The sequence below is a fragment of the Corylus avellana genome, chromosome 5, assembly GCF_965113065.1.
Source record: "Corylus avellana chromosome 5, dhCorAvel1.hap1.2, whole genome shotgun sequence".
In the NCBI taxonomy this organism is placed as follows: Eukaryota; Viridiplantae; Streptophyta; class Magnoliopsida; order Fagales; family Betulaceae; genus Corylus; species Corylus avellana.
Genome location: NC_142494.1, coordinates 2,992,831 through 3,015,988, shown reverse-complemented (window position 1 = coordinate 3,015,988; position 23,158 = coordinate 2,992,831). Strand labels below are relative to the sequence as shown.

General features: G+C 33.3%; 2 protein-coding genes across 2 annotated transcripts; both read left to right on the top strand.

Moving 5' to 3' along the window:
* The first annotated feature begins 371 nt into the window (after positions 1-371).
* LOC132181571 (putative protein S-acyltransferase 1) lies at positions 372-5,323 on the top strand. Its single transcript, XM_059594821.2, has 7 exons — positions 372-629; positions 747-917; positions 1,335-1,595; positions 1,918-2,151; positions 2,459-2,629; positions 4,742-4,811; positions 4,905-5,323. Exons 1-7 carry the CDS (start codon positions 372-374, stop codon positions 5,321-5,323), a joined length of 1,584 nt encoding a protein of 527 aa, XP_059450804.2.
* A 10,578-nt stretch (positions 5,324-15,901) lies between these two features.
* On the top strand, positions 15,902-21,264 carry LOC132180864 (putative beta-1,3-galactosyltransferase 2). The gene is made up of 11 exons (XM_059593842.2): positions 15,902-16,327; positions 17,457-17,553; positions 17,701-17,774; positions 17,882-18,093; positions 18,216-18,279; positions 19,004-19,076; positions 19,201-19,321; positions 19,633-19,720; positions 19,819-19,944; positions 20,055-20,164; positions 20,708-21,264. The coding sequence occupies exons 1-11, from the start codon at positions 16,218-16,220 to the stop codon at positions 20,866-20,868; spliced, it is 1,236 nt and encodes a 411-aa protein (XP_059449825.1). The 5' UTR covers positions 15,902-16,217; the 3' UTR covers positions 20,869-21,264.
* Positions 21,265-23,158: the final 1,894 nt, after the last annotated feature.

The following is a 23,158-nucleotide window of genomic DNA, read 5'->3' as shown; positions in this document are numbered from 1 at the left end:
GATAAAATGCATTGCATCCTATTGAAAGTATGGAAGGTTTTTTAAAATCCCAATTATTATTTTTATATTAAATAGATGAGATTTGTTATTTCAGTATTTATAATTTTTTAAATATTACGAATCCAACATAGCCGGGCAGAAGGATTGAAATTAGAAACGGCCTGAGGCCTAAATCACGAAGTTTCTTGGGCCCTCTCTATCCTTTGAGAATCTAAGTTTGGGCCTGTGGGCCTGTCCGAAATCTGCACCCCCAGAATAACTGTCTTTCAGTTATTCTCATAAATCAGTTTCGTTGCATTATTTCTCCGAGACCAAAAGGAGGAAAAGAGAAAGCAAGACAGTGTAGATGAATATGAATATAGCCCACAAAAATGGGGGAAATTTCGAAGGATATAGAAGTTATGGAAGCTGTTGCACTTTCTGACCCATCGGAAGAAGGGTATGAGAGAGAAAATGTGGAGGCTGAAAAGGAGGTGACCACCGCAAGGGTTGGTGGCCGGAAAGTTTTGGCCGCCATGAAGGAGAAGTTGTTTGAGTTCAAAAGGGCTGTGGAGGGTCGGTGGGTGGCATACTTTGGCGTTGGGAATTTGGAAAGAACCAGAGCCTACCATTTTTGGCCTGGGAAAAATGTGCTTAATTCTCTAGTGTTAATTTACACTTCAAATTTGAATGCTTTTTTTAAGGGTCTTAAAGATATTGTTTTTTTTGTTTATGTTTACTTCGTGTATATATATATATATATGCAGGTGTTTTTCTTTCATGGGAGGCTCATATGTGGTCCGGATCCAAGAGGGTTGATGCTGACAACTGTTTCTATTATTCTATCAAGTTGGATTTTCACCATCAATGATGGGGAGGATTTACCGAGTAATTCTAGACTCATCATCATCATCATCTCCATCATTTTGACCATTATTGTTCGTCTCTCAACTCTCTATATCAAACTCCCTATTTCTTTTTCTTTTTTTTTTTTTCTTTTTTTTTTAAAAAAATTTATTATTATTGTTATTAAGGATAATTCCATAGTCTCATGCATCTATAATAAGTTAACGTGTTTTGATCAAATATGGATTTCAGTTAGAACCGGACGTGTTGGGATTAGGATATGTGTCCTTTGTGTGGATACGTGTTTTCTTATATTTATTATTCGAATTGCTAACAATTTAGACAGATTTTGCTCGAAATCTCTATCCTCCTTCGACTAGACACGTGTCGCATGTTTCAATTGCAATTGAACTCGATCCAAGTCAAACCCATGAAACATAACTTTGAGTAGAGGAAAGCTTGAAAATAATGTGGGATGATTTTTGGTTATTGTATTTGGGAAATTGCAGGTTCTTGTGAATTTGATTCTGGTTAGCTCAATTGATCCGGGAATTATTCCTAGAAATGATCAAGAATCCACTGAAGATGTTGGTACTAGCAATGGCAATAGGAGGAGGAGGGTAACCATTAATGGAGTGGAAAAGAAACTCAAATATTGTCGGATTTGCAAGATTTATCGTCCACCCAGGAGTTGCCATTGTGCTGTATGCGACAACTGTGTTGAAAAATTTGATCACCATTGCCCCTGGATTGGTCAATGCATTGCACTCGTAAGTTCTCAGTAATTTTATTATTTGGATTGCTAGTAATTTGAACATTAAATATGATAAAGAGTATATATGGGGCTCACCTGTCTAAGTAGCTCTCGAGCAGCCCATCCACTTGCTCAGATAAGTGAGTCTCATAAAAACTCTCTCACATTTACTGTCCGAATTACTGCTAATTATTAGAGATTATGATCCACATTTCTTGACACACAAGTGTGTATAAAGTATACCTTTCAATTGGGTAGCGGAAATACTCACTTTAATAGATTGCATTAGATTTTAACCCAATTTATAAGAAAACTTTAATTTGGTGTTTCATTTGCAGAGGAACTATAGGTTTTACCTGACATTTGTGGTATCAGGCTTGGTTTTCTTTGTTTACATATTTGCCTTTTCCTGCTGGAGAATCCACCAAAGAATATTGAGAAATGGAACAGGATTCCTTGGGATTCTCACGAATTGCCCTGAAACAGTGGCATTGGTGTCTTTTAGTTTTGCTGCCATTGCCTTCCTGGGTGGTCTTGCTATCTACCATGTCTACCTAACTGTTATAAACCAGGTTTGTTTGGTTTTACCAAATTTATTTCCTTATGAAAATGGTCAAGAAAATAAGATATGAACTAAGTTTTTTTTCCAAAAAAAAAATAAAAATTATATTGGGTCGAAGAAAATTCGTTAAATTTAATATAATAAGATATACATGTAATTCTTACGTCCATTGAATCTGAAGAAATTCTTACTAATTAATTTGAAGAAAAACTGTCTAAATGGTAGGATTGTGCCTAATACATTTCATAGTTCAATATTTAAACTGTTTTTTCAATTGGGTTTTTTTTGTTTTATTTTTTGTGTTTTTGTTTTTACAGACAGCTTATGAGAATTTTCGGCAGCGGTTTGTGGTTTCTAAGAATCCATATGATAAAGGAATCATAAATAATATTATGGAGGTATTATTTGTAGCACTGCCACCTTCTAGAGTTGATTTTCGTGCTGAGATTACACCAAAACAGTTTTCAACAGCTCAAGGGAAGTCTGATGTGAAATGTTGATGAAGTAGATTAAGATGATAATGGAATAATGAATCCCAAATTCTTGTGTGTATATATATATTCACTCATCAAGAACTTGTTTTATGAATTTGAAAGGCAGCTTATACGCTTGTAAATTGTAATCCCATGGACTCATGCTATTATTGGAAAGAGATTTTTAACAATTTTGGTGTTTGGATTGATAGAAATTTAGGTAGTAAACATGAGAGAGTTTATACAGAGCTCATCTGTCCAAACAAAAACTTGGGTAGCCCAAACAAAACGGATTAGGATCCTCTACTATAATTTCAAGAAAATTGTAGATTATGGAATTTAAGCCGTTTCTAAATATTAAAACCCTTGAAAAATGAAACTTAATTATTAAAAATGTGATAGGTTACAATTGAGAATTAAGTGTATATTCATGAAGTTCTTGCTTTTTATGTTGTAAAAAAAAGTTTGAGCAAAAAACTATCTTTTGGTTTTCTGAAGAAAAAAATCTCTGCAAAAGTAAAGATATTGCCTTTTGATAGGGAAATTCTTTCAGGCAACCTCGATAATATGTCACATTTTTTATCGATGGCATTTTTCAAGAGTTTTGATGCTTAAAAATGGCTTAAATTCTATAATTTATTTAAAATTGTAGAAAATTTTAATCCATTTTTGTTTGCCTAACAACCGTCATATTTTCGAATGGAAAATATTAGGTGTCCTTCTAGTGTTTTCCTGGTGTCCTCCAAACTGTGATTTAGCTTTTAAAATTATCGTTGAATTTGAAATTATCATTATTGACTTTTAATCTATTGATGATTTTAAAAGCCACATTACAATTAGGAAGACACTAAAAAAATATTAGAAGAACACTTAGCATTTTCCCTTCCGAATTGGACAATTTTCACGCTTTTGTTTAAAAACGCATGCCTGCAAAATCTTCTAATTTCCACATCAAGTAATTTTCATCTATCATTAATGCTTTTTGCTTCGACGAAGGCTTATTGGTCCACTTGTTAATGTATCAATACAAGCAAAAATGGAAAATAAAATCATCGATCTGATTTTCACATGGGAACGAAAATCTCCACCATCCCATTTACTGCGAGGGGTAATTAAAGATCATTACCAAAAAATCTTATCATAAAATTGAGATTACGATTGATATAAATTATTACCTGTAAAAACTTCCTTAACTGAAACATAAACCCTAACGTTGTTTTAATAACGTTAAATTTAACATAATCATTCTCTTTAAAGCATTTCTGTTTGTCAATACTCGTTCAAATTCTGAGGTTTTAGAAGCAACATCATTTCTCTCGTGCAATATAGCAAGCTTGTTTCAATGATTCCCCCGGGATACATGGTTAGTTTAGTTATTTTCATCTCTTTTTCTTTTTTTGGTCCTTTCTTTGTTTATTTGCTTGTTTATTTAATGTATTATGTATGTTTGTTAACGTTTTTTTGGGGGACTTTTTTTTTTTTTTTTGAAAAAGTATTATGAAGTGATATTAATCGATTTGAGTTTGCAATTTCAAAATGAGTGATTTGAAAATGTTATTTTTAAAAACGCAATAAAATATTTGGTAAAATCGTAGTTTGGCATTTTAAAATCATGGGTTGTTTAAAATGCACCATTTGCTTGCGATTTGAAAACGCAAATTTTTCTATGTTTTCAAATCACAATTTTTTAAAATTGCACTTTTAATCTACGAAATTGCAATGTCAAACACACAACTTTGGGTTTGTTTGAGTTTGCGATTTCAAAAGGCGCGATTTAAAAATAGCAATTTTAATATGTGCAATTTAAAAATGAGATTTTTAAAATGGTGGGTGGCCGCCTTTAAAATTGTGCGTTTTTAAAAAAGCACCTCCTTAGCAGCAATTTGAAATTGCAGATTTTTTGTGTTTTCAAGCCTCAATTTTTTAAACATGCAATCATAAACAATTAATTTTCTGTGATTTGGTTTAAAATCGCACTTTTTATCTATGAAATTGCAATGCCAAACGAACCCTTAGCCCCTCGTTCATGCGTTTTTTTCTCTGGGATAAGAAATTCTGGATCTGTCCACGTGATCTTAACATTATTGATATAATGCCTTCTAATTTATGTTTTTTGTGGAGTTGTAGAAACTGAAAATTGATACCCAATCTCCCAGGTGGCATTCGAAATTGGCCAAAATATTGAAGAATATTAAAGGTTTTCTTTTCTTTTTTTGTCATTTTTTTTCTTCCTATTATCTATTTTATATTTGTCTATTAACTTTATTTATTTTTTGCTTGTTAACATTAGGAATATCTTACCGTATTGATGTACAAGAAGGTGTCGCACATGTTAATGGTAGAATAGATCCAAAAAACCTTCTGAAGAAGCTAGAAAAAGCAGGGAGAGTGGCAGAACTCATGGAAGTTCATTCTTCTGATCTTGCCTATGGCCATTACCAGACCATGTTTGACCATCACTATGATGTGCATTTCAATGGCCATCCATTTTATGATCATTATGGAAGATCAGAGCCTTCATATCATTATCCTTATAATTATCACACGTATAAATCCCAGCCTAGCCAGTATGAACCTTATTACAATGACCCGTGGGCACGGTATCCATATTACTGGTATGAGCCTCCGGCGCAATGCTTTCCGCAGCCGCCGTCGCCGGTGGAGGTCCATCCCTTCTATGATCCACACTACTCATGCTCAATCATGTAAACGCCGTCGTAAAATGCATTGCTTGAGACTTGGTGAAGAGCTATAGAGTTGGTTTAAGTTGAGTGTTTTGTTTTTCTCCGAATTTTTTAGGAGAAATTTCGATGTTTAATTAGATTTTTTTTTTCTCCGAATTTTTAAGGAGAAATTAGGATCTGGGTTCATGATTTTCTTAAGAGTTTTTAAGGTTTTGAATTTCGGACTTGGATTTGTTATATTTAAGAATTTCGGACTTGGATTTGTTATATTTAATGAATGAGATTTTATCTATCAATCTTTTTTGGGTTTATTTATTTATTTATTATGATTGAGATGACAAAATCCGGCATTTTAGGACGTTCTTTGTATGACAAATTATATAAGGATTTGAATCCTATTTCTTGAGACTAGAAAGACAAAAAGAATCCTATTTCTTGTGAATAGGGATTTGTCTACATTGACATGGATTTTTTTTATTTATTTTTTTTACAATGTCGGTACAAGGGAGGGACCGAGGAAGGGATAAATTCGAACTAGTGAGATTTACTTCAAGAGGCGTAGTTTTCAGCTGATTGAGCTACCATTTAAATACTACATTGACATGAAATTTATAAAAGTTTGAATTAAATATATGAGTAAAGTTAGAAATCACATTTTTATTTTATTATTTTAATATGACAGTGCCAATACACTCGTAGATTTATTTTATTTTATTTTTTTAACAATGACAGATTCAGTAGTAAATTTGCATTACCAGGTCAGTGTAGTGGGATAATGATGGAATAAAATTGTGGTTTTTACTTTTAGCATTACTCTAAGTATGAACAATCTATTATCTATGTCTTAGATCTATTTTACTTTTGAAGGTCAGAGCATATTTGTTTTATAATTGAAGTTGTGCATGGTTAGTGGTGGCTGCCGTCATAGATAGACTTTGATTGTAAGCATTTTTTAAGTGTATTTATGACTTTATAATTACATAGCACTTGTAATTAAATATAAAGTTTATATCTAATGAATGAGATTTTGTTGATCACAAGTAATCTATTTTCGAGTTTACTCTTTTTGAAAAAGAAAAGAAAAAGGAATCGTATTTCTTGTGAAGTGAGATTTGTTCCAATCAAGGTTTGACCTTTAGATATAGTCTTATAGATCAAATCCGCGATGATGTTGGAGTTCACGAATCGTTGATTGCTTTTACCCAAATATGCCTACTTAATTTGTACATCGATTTTAATTTTTTTTAGGAGAATACTAAAAGAACACCAAACATTTTCCTATATATATATATATATATATATATATATATATTATATATGAGGAATGAGATCATTATGATTATTATATTTTTTTTCCTTTTGTGTTTTTGTTTTTGTGATGCATGAATTTATGGATGCAATTAGGAGCATAAACGAGTTGAGCCTGAGTGAGCTTCTATTGTTCGGGCTCGGCTCGTTTAAATTTTACTGGAGCTCGAGCTTAAGGACGAGATAAAAAATCAAACTCGAGCCGAGCCGAACCAACTTGAGCTCTTAAAAATTTAAACTTCAATTACTCTTAAACGGGTTAAGAAGTCAGTCTGTATATAAGCATTTGCTTAGTCTAATTAGCCGAGTATGGAGCTTAAGCCAATACAGCAAAGCACTTGGTTTCGAAGATAGATGATTTGCATAATTTTATAGATAAGCAAAATTGGGGATTGATGTTTTCTTAGCAGTGTGGGACAAGTTAACAGGTTGTATTCATACTGCAGTGAAATAACGCTCCCTACAAAAAAATATTCTTTTTAAGGTCTCTCTCTCAATCTCCCTCACCAGTCCCGGCGCATCTTCCACCTCAACTCTCATTTTCTACTCTCTTACTCTTGCTCACCAAATTTTTGTTACAAAATATATATATATATATTAAAATAAGTTATATAGTATATTTGTTATTATTGAGCAATATTAACTATATATTATTAGTTAATAAAAAAATATACGAGTCGAGCTTTATACTAGCTTGCTCATGAGTTTAACCGACTCGGGTCGAGCTTGATTCGTTTAATATTAGAGTCAAGATTTGTGTTCATAAAACGCCTTATATGAGCGAATCCCGAGTTCGCTCTCAGTCACCCCTAGATGCAATACAATTTCACAAATTAAGAACAGAAAATTCCAGTTTATTTGTTGCTCCACCTACATGTGAGAGAGAGAGAGAGAGAGAGAGGATAGGGATGCGATTCATGGGCCTGATGAATATAATCTCTACGATTCACCCAGTCACGAAGAAAAAGCCCACTATAGAATTTAAGGTTTAAATAAAATTTTACAGATTTAACAAAATATGTCATACGGTGAATATGTAGCAATATCATTTAAATTTTTTTAAATGACGTGACACTATGTATACTAGTAAATGTAATCAAGTAAGATAAATATTAAGAACCTCAAAACTTTTTCTCAAATTCTTCTTCCCAAATGATCTGGAATCCACATTCATTTAAGAAGAGAAAAAAAAAAATCTAAACCTAGTTATTTCTTGAACTAATCAAATCATTTGGAAATAAGAATTTGAGAAAAAGTTTTTGGGTCTTTAGCGTTTCTCATAAACTGTAAAATAATTTCTCTCCATTTTACTTGAAATAGAGATGATCCAATTCCGATATTTATTGCGTCCTTAAATCATTTATTTCTTGGAACGAAGTGTAGAATTTCAAATGAAATGAAAAGTATCAATTTCATGGTCAGTATTTAAAGTTGTATCTAACGGTGTACATGATTATAATGTTAACATGTCTTTTAAAAAATTTAAATAATGCAAAATCATATATACTGTTAGATACACAAACTTTAAATTCTGACACTCTCAATTTTTTTTTTTTTTTTTTTCATTTGAAATGGAGGATCCTTATCAGGGGCAAATTTCAAAGGACAAATGTTTGGAATGGAGGATATGGTTAAAGGACATGATGAATGTTTAGACTGGCATATTTATGTTGCTTGTAATGTTCCTTGGAGAACCATATAGAATTCCTCAACCCATATGGCCATATCCTCATATCCTTCTCTCTCATCTTGGTGATTTCTTCTTACACTTGTTAAATTATTATTTATTTCAAGAGTTTAAATTAACAAAAAATTATAAATTTAGTCATTTAATTAATATTCTAACATTTTTTACATATAAACTTAAACTCTCTCAATATATAATTGAAATTAAAAATAAATTTTTAAATAAAATTTGAACTCATAATCCCTATTTAGCTCGAAACTTGTATTTCACGTTCACATGTCATTTCAATTAGATATTTAATGTAAGATGAAAAGTAAACGCATGGAGGGAGACTGACAAGTAAAGCAGCACATGATTTATGGGTGGTGGAAGGAGCCAAGTGGGTTGAAGAACGTGGCCCTCATTTATGAAGGCTTGGTAATATGGCATGTGGCCTGTGGCCTGTGGCCTGTGGGACACATTGGTCTTCATAGCTTTACTAAAATGTCAATGATGGTGAATGGAAGAGAGTGGGAAACTATGTGTTTTTTTTTTTTTTTTTTCATTGAAATCATAAGAAATTCACATTTTGTGAATAAAGGAAGTGGAAATTGAAGGAAATATGGTCATTTCAAAGGACTTTTGGCATGTCATAATCCCAAGTGTTCAAATCCATGAATCTACTCTCTTGTAGAACAAAACCTTCAATTTAATATTGGACCGACTTAAAGGTTAGCAAGTACCAATATAGTTCGTATCCGTTACAATTAACAAGTTCATCTTGCTTGCTCTTACCGTGGCTTTTTTTTTTTTTTTTTTGTTCTCAAACAATTTAATCAGAGTTTCTCTTCAATTAATTATTGTTCTGGTCATTCCACGACTCTTAAGTAGACCGAACTTTGGCCCTGAGTTTTTTAGTAGCTTAAATTTTTTTGGCATAATTGATTTTAACATAGTATTAGAGGGGTGATTTAAAAAATTATTATTTCCTTTGGGTTTAGGAGAATAAAAAAGAAATCTAGGAAAGATTGGGGCTAAGTACTTTTTCAGTGGATCCTAGGAGAGCCGTCTTGAGTCTTCTATCTTAGTCTAAATACCCAAGAAGAATCTTACTTTCCCTTCCTTATTTTGGTGATAACACAATCTCATCTCTTCATTCACAAAAAAGAAAAGTAAACAATTAGATTAAAGCAATGAGGAATCATGCTCTTATCATAAGCCCATTTGGTGAAGAATCTTGACCAAGACTTAAAAAAAAGGGTCATTATATTATAGGAAAATTGGTAGCCCCAAAGTTGTAAATTTGGGCCAATTCTTAAAGGCTTAAAGCTGCTTCTTTTGATGGCTGTAGCTTTACTGCTTTTAGAGCTAGATTGCCCTTTTACTTGTTGAGAAAGACTCCAGAGCTCTCCTCAGGGTGAATGAGTCATGCCATTTTGATTTTCAGACAAAGAAGGTGCACCAAACACCAGAAGGTCTCGTGCAGTGGCAGCTTTGGGTTGCTTAGATGGCGTAGAAGTGATGCTGTAAAGCGACAGGGACTGATTGCAAGCAACGCATCCAACCGATTCTGCACCACCACGCTATGCACTGCTTTTTCTTCATCTTCTTCGTAGGATTAGAATAAGAGTGTTAATTTGTGTCTCGTATCGAGTCATGAGAATAAGAGTCTGTTTGAAATTGCGTTTGAGAAATATAATTTTTAAGTTAAAACGCGTTTTTAATCGCTTTTTAGCTTTTGTAACCTTTAAAAGTGCTTTTAATTTTTTTTTACCAAACAGATACTTTTTTCTTTGAATTGACTTTTTAAATGTTAAACGCATTTTTAGGCCTCTTAAATGCAAACCCAAACAGGTCCTAAAACTATATAGGTTTCCAACACATTTAATTAAATGGGTCAGATCCCTTAATCATAATCCAGTAATTTCGTGTTGAATTTGCGAATTGTATAAAAAATTACCAACTTTATGTAATGAAGTTTGCTCCAAAGCTAGAAATGAGATGGGATTGGAAAACATATAAATACAAAATTGGGTTTGATTAAAAAGTCGAATGTCATTTAATAGGCGGCTATATGTATGCTATACAACTGTTATGACGTAGCAGTGAAAACTAATCATTTTTTTTTTTTAACAAGTGTTATTTTTACTGTGACATCTTCAAGTTGTATGGCAAATAACATTACTCTTACGTTCGTTTAGCAGTTTTAAAACGCATCGTTTGAAAAAAAAAAAATAGTTATTTTAAAACAGTCAATCAAAAAGAAGTTTTTAAAGATGAAGTTAAGCGTTTAGTAAAATATGTAAAAGAATGCTGTTTCTCTCAATTGAATCTTTAAAATCGTACAAAGAGACATGTTACACAACCATCTTTAAGCTAATTTTTTTTTACTAATTCAATAGATAAACTATTAGATTTGTAAACTCACGTGAACCCCACAAAAATTCAATGGTAAATTAATCCATTTACTATGAAAATGATTAAAATATGATCGGAAAATAATAAATTCTATTGTATTATTTAACAATATGCGTTTACCCTACAAAATCTTAGAGCCAAACACAATCTTCGTTTATGTGGACTTAACATGAACCACTTGTTAGTTGCTCCCCGGCAAAAAGTTTTGGCAACGAGGCAAGTTGATCATGCAAATTCAGCCTGCCTGTCCCACTAGGGTAGACTATTCTATACATCTTTTGAATAATTTCGGAGTTTGGGCTTCCAAATTTCAATTATTTTGTATTTTTCTCATTATTTTAGTTTGTTTTCGTTGAATTCTTTGGGAGACTTTTGAATCTTCTAGGAAACAAAAAAAAAAAAAAAAAAAACTGAATTATATTTTTGTATGTAATTGAATAAAAGAAGGTTTTTCCGAGCCAAACAGATGAATCCAGAAAAATTTCAAACTGACATGACAGATCGTGAGTGACAGACAAGGGAGAGAGAATTGCATTTTGTTAATTTAAAAACTATTGTCACATCAATTTGAAAAATTTTTTGGTTTTATTTGTTTGCTTCCCTAGTACTTCTCTTCCCGATTCATTCAACTTAGAAAGAAAAATCTATACTTGTTTAATGAAATTTATAGAAAGGATGGTAGCTACCTTTTTTATGTTCTATGTACCACTCAACTTAGAGAGAAAATCAAATAAAACTACCGAAAAATGAAATTATTATGAAAATCTTCTATATCACTCATTTCCTAATATAAATCACTAGTTAATAATTGGGATAAATGCATTTTTGTCATTGTGGTTTAGAGTTTTGACAAATAGCTTTATGAGTTATAAAAATCGATTAATCACTCTCTAGAGTAATAGATTGTTTGAGATTATGTTTCTAAAAAATTTCCAAAGGTAAAAAAGTGCTTTTTTGAAAATGCAAAATTTTAAAGATTAAACTGTGATTTTAAATGCCAAACCACAACTTTAACAAACGCTTAATTACGTTTTTTAAAAATCACGTTTTTAAATCGCAAACTCAAACAGACTTTAAGAAAAAAATTAATTAGTCTTTGTCATAAAAAAAGATGACAAAATTTGTTAACGTCATAAATGGGGGTGGTCGAACTACCCCATAGCCTTGAAGGTGATTCGGCACCCCCAAATAGCTAAATAAATAAAATTGAGAGGTGGTCAAACCACCTCTTTTGCCTTGAAGGTGGTTCGACCACCTCTTTTGACCGATTTGATTCGTGCTAATTTGTTAAAACTTCAAAAAACGGGAATAAAAATGCATTTATTGTTTCATAATTAGAAACTTTCATCTTGAGAATCAAAGAATCTTATATATTTGTGGGTCATTAACGGTTAATCTATTGGAATATGCTTGTGGTACTATAATATTTTAGTAGTAATTATTATTCTGTTTTTTTTTTCCAATTACATGTATATTACTAGAGGTAATATACATGGACAGGGTAAGGTGCTATAGGGGGCCCACCCAATGAGGATGTGCCACGCGGTAGCTTCTAGATCTGATCACGTGCACTGGAGCAGCTTTTCCAAATTCGAGCCCTTTGGCTTTGTATAAATGAGATTTCTTATCTAGTCTGCATTACAGATTCTAATAACATTTCACCGACTTTACCATTAAAAATAACAATTATAGGCCTAGATTGGTGTGTCGAATTATCAATTATCTTAAAATGAGAATAACTTTAATCAAATTATGGTATAAACCGGATGTTTTGCACAATCAAATAAGAAATAGACACAAAAGCTTAAAACACAAAATAATAATAATAATAATAATAACTCTTACACCAAATAATTCTTCTTATATTGACAAAATCACTGGAGTTACCGTCTTGGTTGATTTTGGAGATCTCGATGTAGGGGGCTCGGAGGTGGGTGGTGGGCGTTTATTTATTTATTTGACATGTCCGCACAATATATATATATATATATATATATATATATATATATATATATATAACCATTTACGTCAAATAATTATTTTTAGTCACCATTTTGGTTGGTTTTGGAGACTTCGATGTGGAGGGCTTGGAGGTGGGTAGTGGGGCGTGAGTTTTTTTTTTTTTTTGACATGTCTGCACAAGGGAGAGGATGCATTTGGAGATTCGAACTAGTGACCTCCGCTTTATTAGGCGTGAGCCCATCCGATTGAACTACCTCTTGGGGATTAGTGGACATTGAGTTAAAATGAATAGAAAAGTCTATAGAATTCATTTGAATTAAAGATACGGTGTTTTCATCTTTATTGTATTTGATATTTTTATATGATGTATCAAATTTCGATTGAAGGTTGTAAAATGGAGTTTTACACAATATCCGAATGAAAAGACTATCTTCTAAAAATTGCAACACTTCTCTACGTGGAATCCACACGGATCTTACAAATTAAATAGTAAATTTGCACATTCCTTATACGGAGAATAAATGTGTAAGAAAATAAAACTAGTAATTTCTCACTTAAATAAGGTGATTCTATTTACATCATTATATGTAATAAAACAAAATCTTAACCTCAAAATGGGAGAAGATCCTGATTTGCTATAGTATATAAAAAAACGAAATAAAAATCAATAATTAGAATAAAACAAAATCAATAATTAGCATAAAATCAATAATTAGCATAAAACAAAATAATAAAACAAAATCTTGACCTCAAAATGGGAGAGGATCCTGATTTGCTATAGTATATAAAAAAACAAAATAAAAATCAATAATTAGCATGAATCTAATTAGCATGCAGCAAATAATTGTCATTATTGTTATTTTTGGCCTAAGTAAGAATTATTAAATTTATAGTGGGATTTATAATAAAGACGATAGGGTGAATTCTCCAAGTTCATGCATGCTTGGCTGTCACGGACCGAAATATCATCGGCCGTACTTTAGAGGAACATTGTAGAGTATGATAAGGTTAAAGAGAGCTGCATTTGCAAATGGTCAACATCATACAAAGAAAGGGAAGGATATCACATCCTTATCATTCTGCCTTTATTCTTTGGCAAACTTTTTCCTGTTTGCTAAAACCCGGGTAGCGCTAGTTTGTTTTATTGAACTCTTTAAATAAAAGTTAATTTTGATAAAAAAAGAAAAGAAAAGAAAAAATAGAAATATTAGCTATTTTTTTAGTATTTTTTTGATGTCCTCCCAACTGTGATATGACTTTTAAAATCAACAATAGATTAAAAGTCAATAATGATAATCTCGTCCCCTAGCTTAATTGGCTGGAACCACACTTAATGAAGTGGAAGTCACTAGTTCGAATCCCCCTCCTCCCTCTTGTGCAGACATGTCAAAAAAAAATAAAATAATGATAATCTCAAATTCAACGATAATTTTAAAAGCCACATCACAGTTGAGAGGACACTAGAAGTCAAGAGTACACTAGAAAAACACTTAACATTTTCAAAAAAAAAAAAAAAATCACTTTTTAAAACTGGAGAGCTACTTTTAAAAGGAATCAAATATTAACTTCACTATATTTATCTCTACTTTAGTTAAATATTATTAATTTTAATTATTTCTTTATTCTGATAGATGAGATATTGAGAGAAGATAAATAAATATGTAAGCTTGAAAAATTAAATAACTTTCACTTTTTGGCTCTTAGTATTGAAAGAGCTTCTTTTACAAAAGTTAAATTTGAAATATAGTAGATAGCTTGTTAAATAGTTATTTTTGTGAGTTTTTCAAATTCTTACATAAAAGTGGAATTTGAAAAGTTCAATAAGAATGCTCTTAGAACCTATCAACTTAGGATTCAAATATCTAACAATTTACTGTTCGAACAGTAAATGTGAGAGAGCTCGTATAAGAATTACTTGTCACAACAGAGGGGCGGGCTGCCCTAGAATCACCATCACTTTCTTTTGCATTCTCATCGTTGCTTTGGTGCTTCGATCAGGCCAGAGCGTCAACAATGGCGGCATGTCACTAAGCCTCACAAAGTTGCCCCTTCTTGACCAGCTCCAACTACAATTTTCTTGCAATTGGCACTTTTTATTGTGTTTAACTTTGAGGTGATTCGGTGACCCACCAAAAAATGACTTTGGAGTGGCATAACCACTACGATAGCCTAAAGGGGGTGGTTTAGTCATTTCCTAAAAAAAACTTTTTTATTTTTTTTAATATCTAGTTTGGGAGCCGTGATTCAGAGCACGTCGCGTGCTCAGTACGTCAGACAGAAATTTTTTTTTTAATATTTTAATAATAAAAAAAAAATTTTGCTGGCGTGCTAAGCTATTTATCTTCACGGGTAGTTTGGACATCTTAAGTAAAACATTTGCATATGCAAGTCATGTAGACAAATTTTGGTCCACTTTACGCCAATCATTAACCGAGAGTGCTAGTTGCGCCAATCATTAACCGAGAGTGCTAGTTGAAAGGAATTGTAGTTTGAGGGGTCAAATACTTATACCACACATGATAGTTTGATGTCAAATTATGGGCAAATGGCCTGTCAGATTATGAAGAGCTAAGTGCATTTTCCCATTTTTTTAATGAAGTTTTTTGCCTTTAGCTTTGAACCAAAATTAGATGTTAAGGGTTTAGGTAGATAATGGTAAAGAATCACCTAATAGTTTAAAGAATTAACAATCGGGACTTCTTACGATTGTAGCGCTTGGATTGTAAGGGATCACTATGTGAGAGTTCTTATTTTAATATATTTTTTCTCTGTTTTAACTATAGACCCCTTCAAAAACCTTTCACAATTGCCTATTCGATTATAAGGAATTCTGTTACGAGGATTAAGCCCTTTATCACATACAATTTTAGAAGATAAATACAAAAACTACCATTAACTCAATAAAACTAAATAAGGAAAACCATGTGCACATGTCTTGGTTAAAAGCTAATTTGCATATCTTCCCCACTCCCTTTCTTTTTGGACAAACATATGTAGGAGAAGAGCCCATTTCTCACTCCCTATATCTTTTCCTTGCACCCTATTTTTTGGACAAAAAATAATAGGGACTGGGATCTAGACCAGCAATAATAATAATAAGATGGTCTTTAAAAGCTGTCCCAAGCTAAGGGCATTAATGTCACTGCAGGACACTGCTACTTGGGTTTTGAGGCCATTAAAGAAAGCAAGGTCTGACAAGGACCGTTTGGTAATTTGGTCCTGAGAGATCCTTAGCGGTTAGTGAGTCTTCAACTTCCCTTGTCTGCCAAGAAGCGTTTAGAGAGACAGAGAAAGAGAGAGAGAACAAAGCAAAGGATAAAGAAGAAAACAAACAGAGTTAGAAACAGAGCAAGTTTTTCTCTGTTCTTATTCTTTCCCTCTCTATGTGAGCTTTTTGCTCTGTCACAAATCTTGTTCCAGAGCTCATTTTCAAACTTGATTGTGAGCACTTAGGCTTGGTCTACCTCTGGGTCTCCTTCAGTTTGTTGGCACTTTTTGTATTCTATATGGGTTTTGCTTGAGAAAGCTGTATTCGGTTGGAAATAGAGGAGAATCTAGCTAGAAAATGTCTTGGAAGAGCAAAGGAGAGCTGTCTTCAAGGAGTGTAATATCACAAAAATGGACCCTTTTGCTTTGTCTGGGCAGCTTCTGTGCTGGACTACTCTTCACCAACAGGTATGGACATGTATTATGCTTTCTCTGATTTTTCAGTTTCTGCTCATTTTCAAATGGTAATTGCTTCTGGGTTTTGACAAGTTGGTTAATTTATGCTTTTTCTGAAACAAATTCAATCCTTTCTTGTATGGATTTGTACGTATGTTAAGAACAATTTACTTCCAAATTTTCTATTTTAAGATCTGTATAGTATTTAATATCTTTTTGGTAGCAATTTATAATATCTAATATAATAATTTGATTTTCCTGAGCTGGATTGTTCTGAATTTTCAAGAATTCCAATGCTCTGATGGCATTGGAACGTATTTTGTCATTTGGATTTCATTGTTGAAGTGGGGTAGATCTAAAACGGATTTCTACCATGGGTGTAAGCCATATTAATTTTCTGTGTAAGATGCCATTCCTGCATATTGTATTACTTTGGGTGCTCAGGAGTCAGGGCTAGTCAATTATGGACAACTCTGCAAAAGTTTGTGTGAATTCCATTATCATTTAATAGATGGTTCAGTTTTTGTTTCTGTCTGTATGTATAGGTGAGATATAAATGCTGTTTATGTCATATTTGTGGACCTGAAGAATGCTTCCGACTTTTTAGTTGTCTCATTTTCTCATTAAAGGACAGAAGGCCTCTGACATCTTTTATTCAATATCGTACCTTTAATTTTTCCTCTGGTGGTGGTAACTGGAAGTCCTTGTTTTTCTTTGTATTAGCCACCCAAAACCTCCGTCTAGTCCAAGGCGGCACTTTTTTCTTTTAGTTTATTTTATTATTTGCTTGATAAATTGCAGCTTATTATATGGTGTTCTAATTTTATATAGGCTTCATCCGTTTCAGTGGTTGGTATAGATCATAATTAAACATTCAGTGCCTTTTTTTAAGTAAGTCTTGAATAGTTAACATGGAAGACTTTTTTTTCTTTTTTTTAAAGAGGTACTAGTAACACATTCCTTGGTGTTGAACAAGCTTGTATTTTTAATGTTGTCAAATTTCTTTTTGGTTAGTTTAATAAATAGTTATACATTGAGATACTTTTCTTCATTTGAATTATATCTAAAGTTGTTGCCAAGGAAAGGAAACTTGTTGCTGCAATTTTATGACATTTTTAATGATGAAAGTAAACCGGTACAGGATGTGGACTGTTCCTGAACCTCAGGGTATTGCACGGACAACGGCAATGGAAGCTGAAAAATTGAAATTGGTTTCCGAGGGCTGTGATCCAAAAGCTGTGAGCATCTCCATCCTATCATTGCTTGATTTCTTTTAATTCTTTTTGATAATTTAGTTAAAACGTTTTGTGTTTGTTTATATTCACTGTCTCCTATGTTCCTCATTTTAGTTTCTTTTACATTTTTATTTGCTTGGGTTCCATTAGTTGCATAACAAAGAAGTAAACCATGAATCCGAGGACGTTTTGGGGGAAGTTCATAAGACTCATAATGCTATACAGTAAGTTATGCCTATGCTTACTTATTTGTCCTGATTACCCTTATTTATTTTAAATTTGGTTTTGAAATATTCTGAATGCCACACTTATCATAGTATGTTGATCATAGGACATTAGATAAGACTATTTCGAGTTTAGAGATGGAATTAGCTGCTGCAAGGGCAGCTCAGGAGTCTATACGAAGTGGCGCTCCTTTGTCACAAGATCCAAAGAAGAATGAATCATCTGGGAAAAGAAAGTATCTAATGGTTGTAGGAATTAATACTGCTTTTAGCAGCAGGAAAAGAAGAGATTCAGTTCGTGCAACGTGGATGCCACAAGGTTCATATATTAATTCCTGCTTTCTCCCTCCTGGGTTTTCTTGATTATCCTTGTGCTTTTTTGGTAGCTTATTTGGATTGATATAATCTGATGATCTGTGCTTTTGAAAAACTGGAAAATAGGTGAGAAGAGAAAGAAGCTGGAGGAAGAGAAGGGAATTATTATCCGCTTTGTCATTGGTCACAGGTGGATACTTCATTCCTTTTTTATGCTAATTTTGGATAAATAGACAACATTTATAATTCATAGGTTTGTCTAAAATTGACATGCGGAGCCTATTGTCAACAAGTTACCGAAAACTACACAGCATTTTGTCTGGGAAAGGATCACAGTTTTGGTATTTTATTAGATCACCATCCATTCTAATTGCAGCCACAGCTTAGCTTTTGAATTTCTAGGCAGCAAATCAATGAAGTACCTAATTTTCCAATTAAGAATGCTTAAATTCCTCATCTATAATAGCTGATGATCGCTGAGGCTTTATGACTTGCTTGGCCAATTATGATCTGATCCTCTTTCTTTCAAACTCTTAGCTGTGTGCTCTTACTTCATAACAAGAAAATTCAGTCATTTATGTCCTGAAAGGTCTCCAGGCAATCATAGAGCATAATTGTTTTTCCTTTGGGGGCAAAAACATAAGTCTCTCTCTTGGAGAGAAGGTTTCTCCTCAAGTCAATCTCTCTTTGCTTCTGTTTCCACCTGGTCGAAACGATCAATCCTGGTCCAAAGTCTTGATCGATTCAGCTCTCATTCTCTATCTGGCCGGGTGATAGGTGCTATGCAAATGGTTTCAGGATGCAAATTTTTTTCTGGCTTCTGAATTCCATATGATGGCCATAATAATTACTCTATTAGCTAGAAGCTTAAGAATACATACAAAATGGGTAATCAGTTTTTTGTCATTATTTAGTGCCACATCAGGGGGTATTCTGGACAGAGCCATTGAAGCAGAGGACCAAAAACATGGAGATTTACTGAGGCTGGTAATACTTTCATGGCTTGTTCTTCCTCTGCCACATGTATTATTACTTCAAAAGACGTTTTGTTGTATTCATTCAGGAGAAAGAAAATGTGATGTGACTTTATGTCTTCGTTATTTGTGAGCAGGACCATGTTGAAGGCTACCTGGAATTGTCCGCCAAGACAAGGGAATATTTTTCTACTGCTGTTGCTTTGTGGGATGCAGATTTCTACATCAAAGTTGATGATGACGTCCACGTAAATATAGGTGAGTTAAATTTTTTTTTTCCTCTACTATGATAACAACCTTGTTGGCATATTATATAATCCATAAAAATCCGAATTGCTTAATTTGCATCTTTTCTTATTCAAGAGGTCTACAATCATTAGTTCAAGTCAAAGCTCTGGATTTGTCATTAATGTTCATCATTTGAAGAATATTCATGTCCTGTTAATGCCTCAAAGATCCATATCTGATTATTAGCATGGGTTTTATATTTCCAAATACTCCTGCCGTTTGTTTTTTTTGTAAGTTATATTTTTGTTACATTGTTTCCAATTCATTTCAAATTGCTACAGCCACACTTGGAGAAACTCTAGTTAGACATCGATCAAAACCACGGGTATATATTGGATGCATGAAATCTGGTCCTGTCCTTAATCAAAAGTAAGCCTTTTTCCCCCTGTTTTAGAATTATCTTTTTTTGATGAATGTTGAGAAAGTAATTGACTTCTAGTTTCTTAACTACCCATTTCATCATACAGAGGAGTGAGATACCATGAACCTGAGTATTGGAAGTTCGGTGAGGCAGGCAATAAATACTTCCGTCATGCTACAGGACAGCTCTATGCTATTTCAAAAGATCTGGCGACGTATATATCAATAAATCGGTAAGCCCACTTATCTTTACATGAAGTAAGAGATAGAAGCTAAAGTGTGGATCTAAAGGTTGTCGGCATTATTTCTTGCACTAGTAATGGTTGCCACATGGTTATTTCAGGCATGTCCTACACAAGTATGCTAACGAAGATGTCTCACTGGGATCATGGTTTATTGGCCTTGATGTGGAGCATATTGATGATCGGAGATTATGTTGTGGCACTCCACCTGGTAAGTCCTACTTTCCTTAAAATTTTGAATTGTCTTGCCAATATGGTGTTCTTATTTGGAGAGAAAGGGATAACTTACTATGATGGACCCTGGATGGACCTGTTGAATATTAAATGGCAAACATAAAACCATGTTTGTCCTTGATGGTGATAATTATACTTGTTACCATATTCATAATCAAGCGAGGTTTACCTTGATCTTATGGATTTTACTCCTCTTTACTAGTTTCCACCTTCATTAAGATCGTTATGATATCGACATATTCTTAACTACAAATAGGCTCCAAGGGTGTTTTCATATTAGAATGTTATGAATCATATGTTTGAAAGTGGAGGAAAAGTATATGGTGTTTATAAAGGTGGATAAGACTTATTGACTTCATTCCACTGGCCTGGGGTATCATCTCCATTTAGCTTTGGTCTGTGGTGTGGGACTGAAGGAATACTGAGAAGACACCGCCTTTTATTTGGTTTGATTACAAACTACGAGGATGGGTTTGTGTCACTATATAGTGTTAAATTTCTTATGAACTTATTGCTGCAGATTGCGAGTGGAAGGCCCAGGCAGGCAACGTCTGTGTAGCTTCATTCGATTGGAGCTGCAGTGGTATTTGCAGGTCTGCTGATAGGATTAAGGAGGTCCATCGGCGCTGCGGGGAAGGTGAAAATGCTTTGTGGAGTGCTTCTTTCAGAGAGGCAGCTTAGAGTTCTTCCAAACTCAGGAGGATGATAAGCTAGAGTAATGATGCAACCATAATTTTTTTTTTCCTGTATTTTTGTGAGTATAGAGAATATGTCATTTTACACGAAGAGATAGAGAGAGGGAGAGAGAGAGAGAGAGAGAGAAAGAGAAAGAGTAGAGGGGCTTTGCTACATGGACATTCTGCATTTTAAGAGAGGAGTTTGACCATGGTAGCAGCCAGAAAAGGAAGCGAGAGAGAGTCTCCACCCATTCTTTGATGCTTGGAGGGCCAGTTTGTAAGTTAACATTTCCATGGCTATCAAGCTCCTAATAAATATACATCTTTGGTGGCTTTTGCTGCCTTTCCTTTAATACAATCTCTCATTTTCTGTTTTCCAAGCATGAATTTGAAGAAAGTACTCCCTTGATGATGACCTCTTTCCCTCCATATGTGCATCACTCTGCCATTTCAATGAATTCCTCATATAGAAATTTACCAAAAAATGCCCCTACTCTCTTTGTAAACCTGAAAAAAAAACTCTTTTTTTTGTTCTGTCAAATCAATCAAGACTTTAGTCTAGTGGTTCAAGTGGATTACTAGTTAGGCTGAAACAAATTGTAAATATATATTTACATATTCATAAACTATATGGCAATGAGAGAAAAATAACATCCATACATATCTCAGGAAACGATATAAATGCATTTTAATGTGGACACCAAGTTCTCTTTGAAAACCTGGCCATCATATTGGTGAAGTTTAATGAAGTCAGGGGCATTTGCCAAGCCCAAGAAGGTATAAATGGCATTAGGTAAAGTTGCTTTCCTTGCATTTGTTGCAGAAGATTCGTGTCCAACTGATTGTTGCATTATGAGGGTACTTACAATTTCAACTCAAGGTATAATAGGATCCAATAATCTTAGCGTGATACCTTAGAAAGTTAGTCCCATTGGGTGAATAGATTATAAAAATATTTATTCGTATTAAGTCTCATATTAGTTTTTTATTAAGTGAGATTAGACTTTTATTAAGTGAAATTAGACTTTATAAGTGATTTGTAGATACTCAAATTGTAACTAAACGATTAAATAGGTTCCTTAAACACTGTCAATTTCTAAGCGACCTCAACTTCACATAGCTTCAAATCAATTCTCCAGCTACTGCAAAATATGAGTTATAACCAAAGAAAAGGACATTGTACCCTTTCATTTGTTAATGTTTTTTTAGAGGGCGTTTTTTGTTTGAAAAAGTGTTTTGATGTGCCATAAATGTGAAAAGTTTTAAGTGTTTTGTGTTGGCTAATTTGTTAATGTTTTTATTTTGAAAATAGAAAACAAGAAGGAAAAAGTTTCAAGAGACTGAATAGCTCATGTCTTTGCAAGATATGAATGTGGTTGCTTGAGGTGATGGCCAAACTTCAAGCCATCCACGAAAACCTTTATCTAAACTATTTTCAAAACGTAATTCTTTCTTATGCAATCAGTTTTTTGAGATTTGAAAGGAAGCATACATTCAAAAAATAAAATAAAATTTGGGAGCAAATGACACCAAACAAGCCAAAAAGAGGCAAGAACACAACTAGACATGAAAAAAAAAACAAGGAAACAGAGACTTAAGGGGTTTTAAATCACTAATTGTGACAACAACTATAGAGAGAGACAAAGTGGGAATGCTTCCACCGCCTCTAATAGTAATAGAGACCGCCCATATGGCATAAACTGTCTACTTAACCCTACGATGAACTTTTCAAAAAGACCAAATTGGGATGAGATTTAAGAACCGACGAGCTTCAGATTTGAAGGGGTCCGTCCAGTTACCAATCTAGTAAAATCCTCGGATGGAGGAAGACAGAGATAACGATGAACTTTTCAGAAAAGGCAAAAGCATACATTCAAAAATTCATTAAGGAGTCAAATTTCAGTAAATGTACAATGAGAGATCCACAAAAAATATAAAAAGCTGCAGTGGCAAGTTTTAATCTTTCTCTTAAACACACAAAAAAGGAAAAAAAAAAAAAACACTTCTTTTAAACAGTGTGCCATGGTGTTAAGACCAGCATTCTTCTTTTTCTTCTTCTTCAAAATGACTTTTTTTTTTTTTTTTCCAGAATCACATCACAATGGTGAAGAACTTGTGTTGGACAATCTGTACAGAAGTAGACAATCATAAGGGGAAAAAAGAAGAAAGAAAGAAATGAAGCATGAAACATGACTTACCTTAACCTCCCCAACCCAAGCAGAAAAGAAACAACTTTGAACCCTTGAAAAAAACACTCTTGATATGAGGATTTGAGAGCAGGGGAACGTGATATT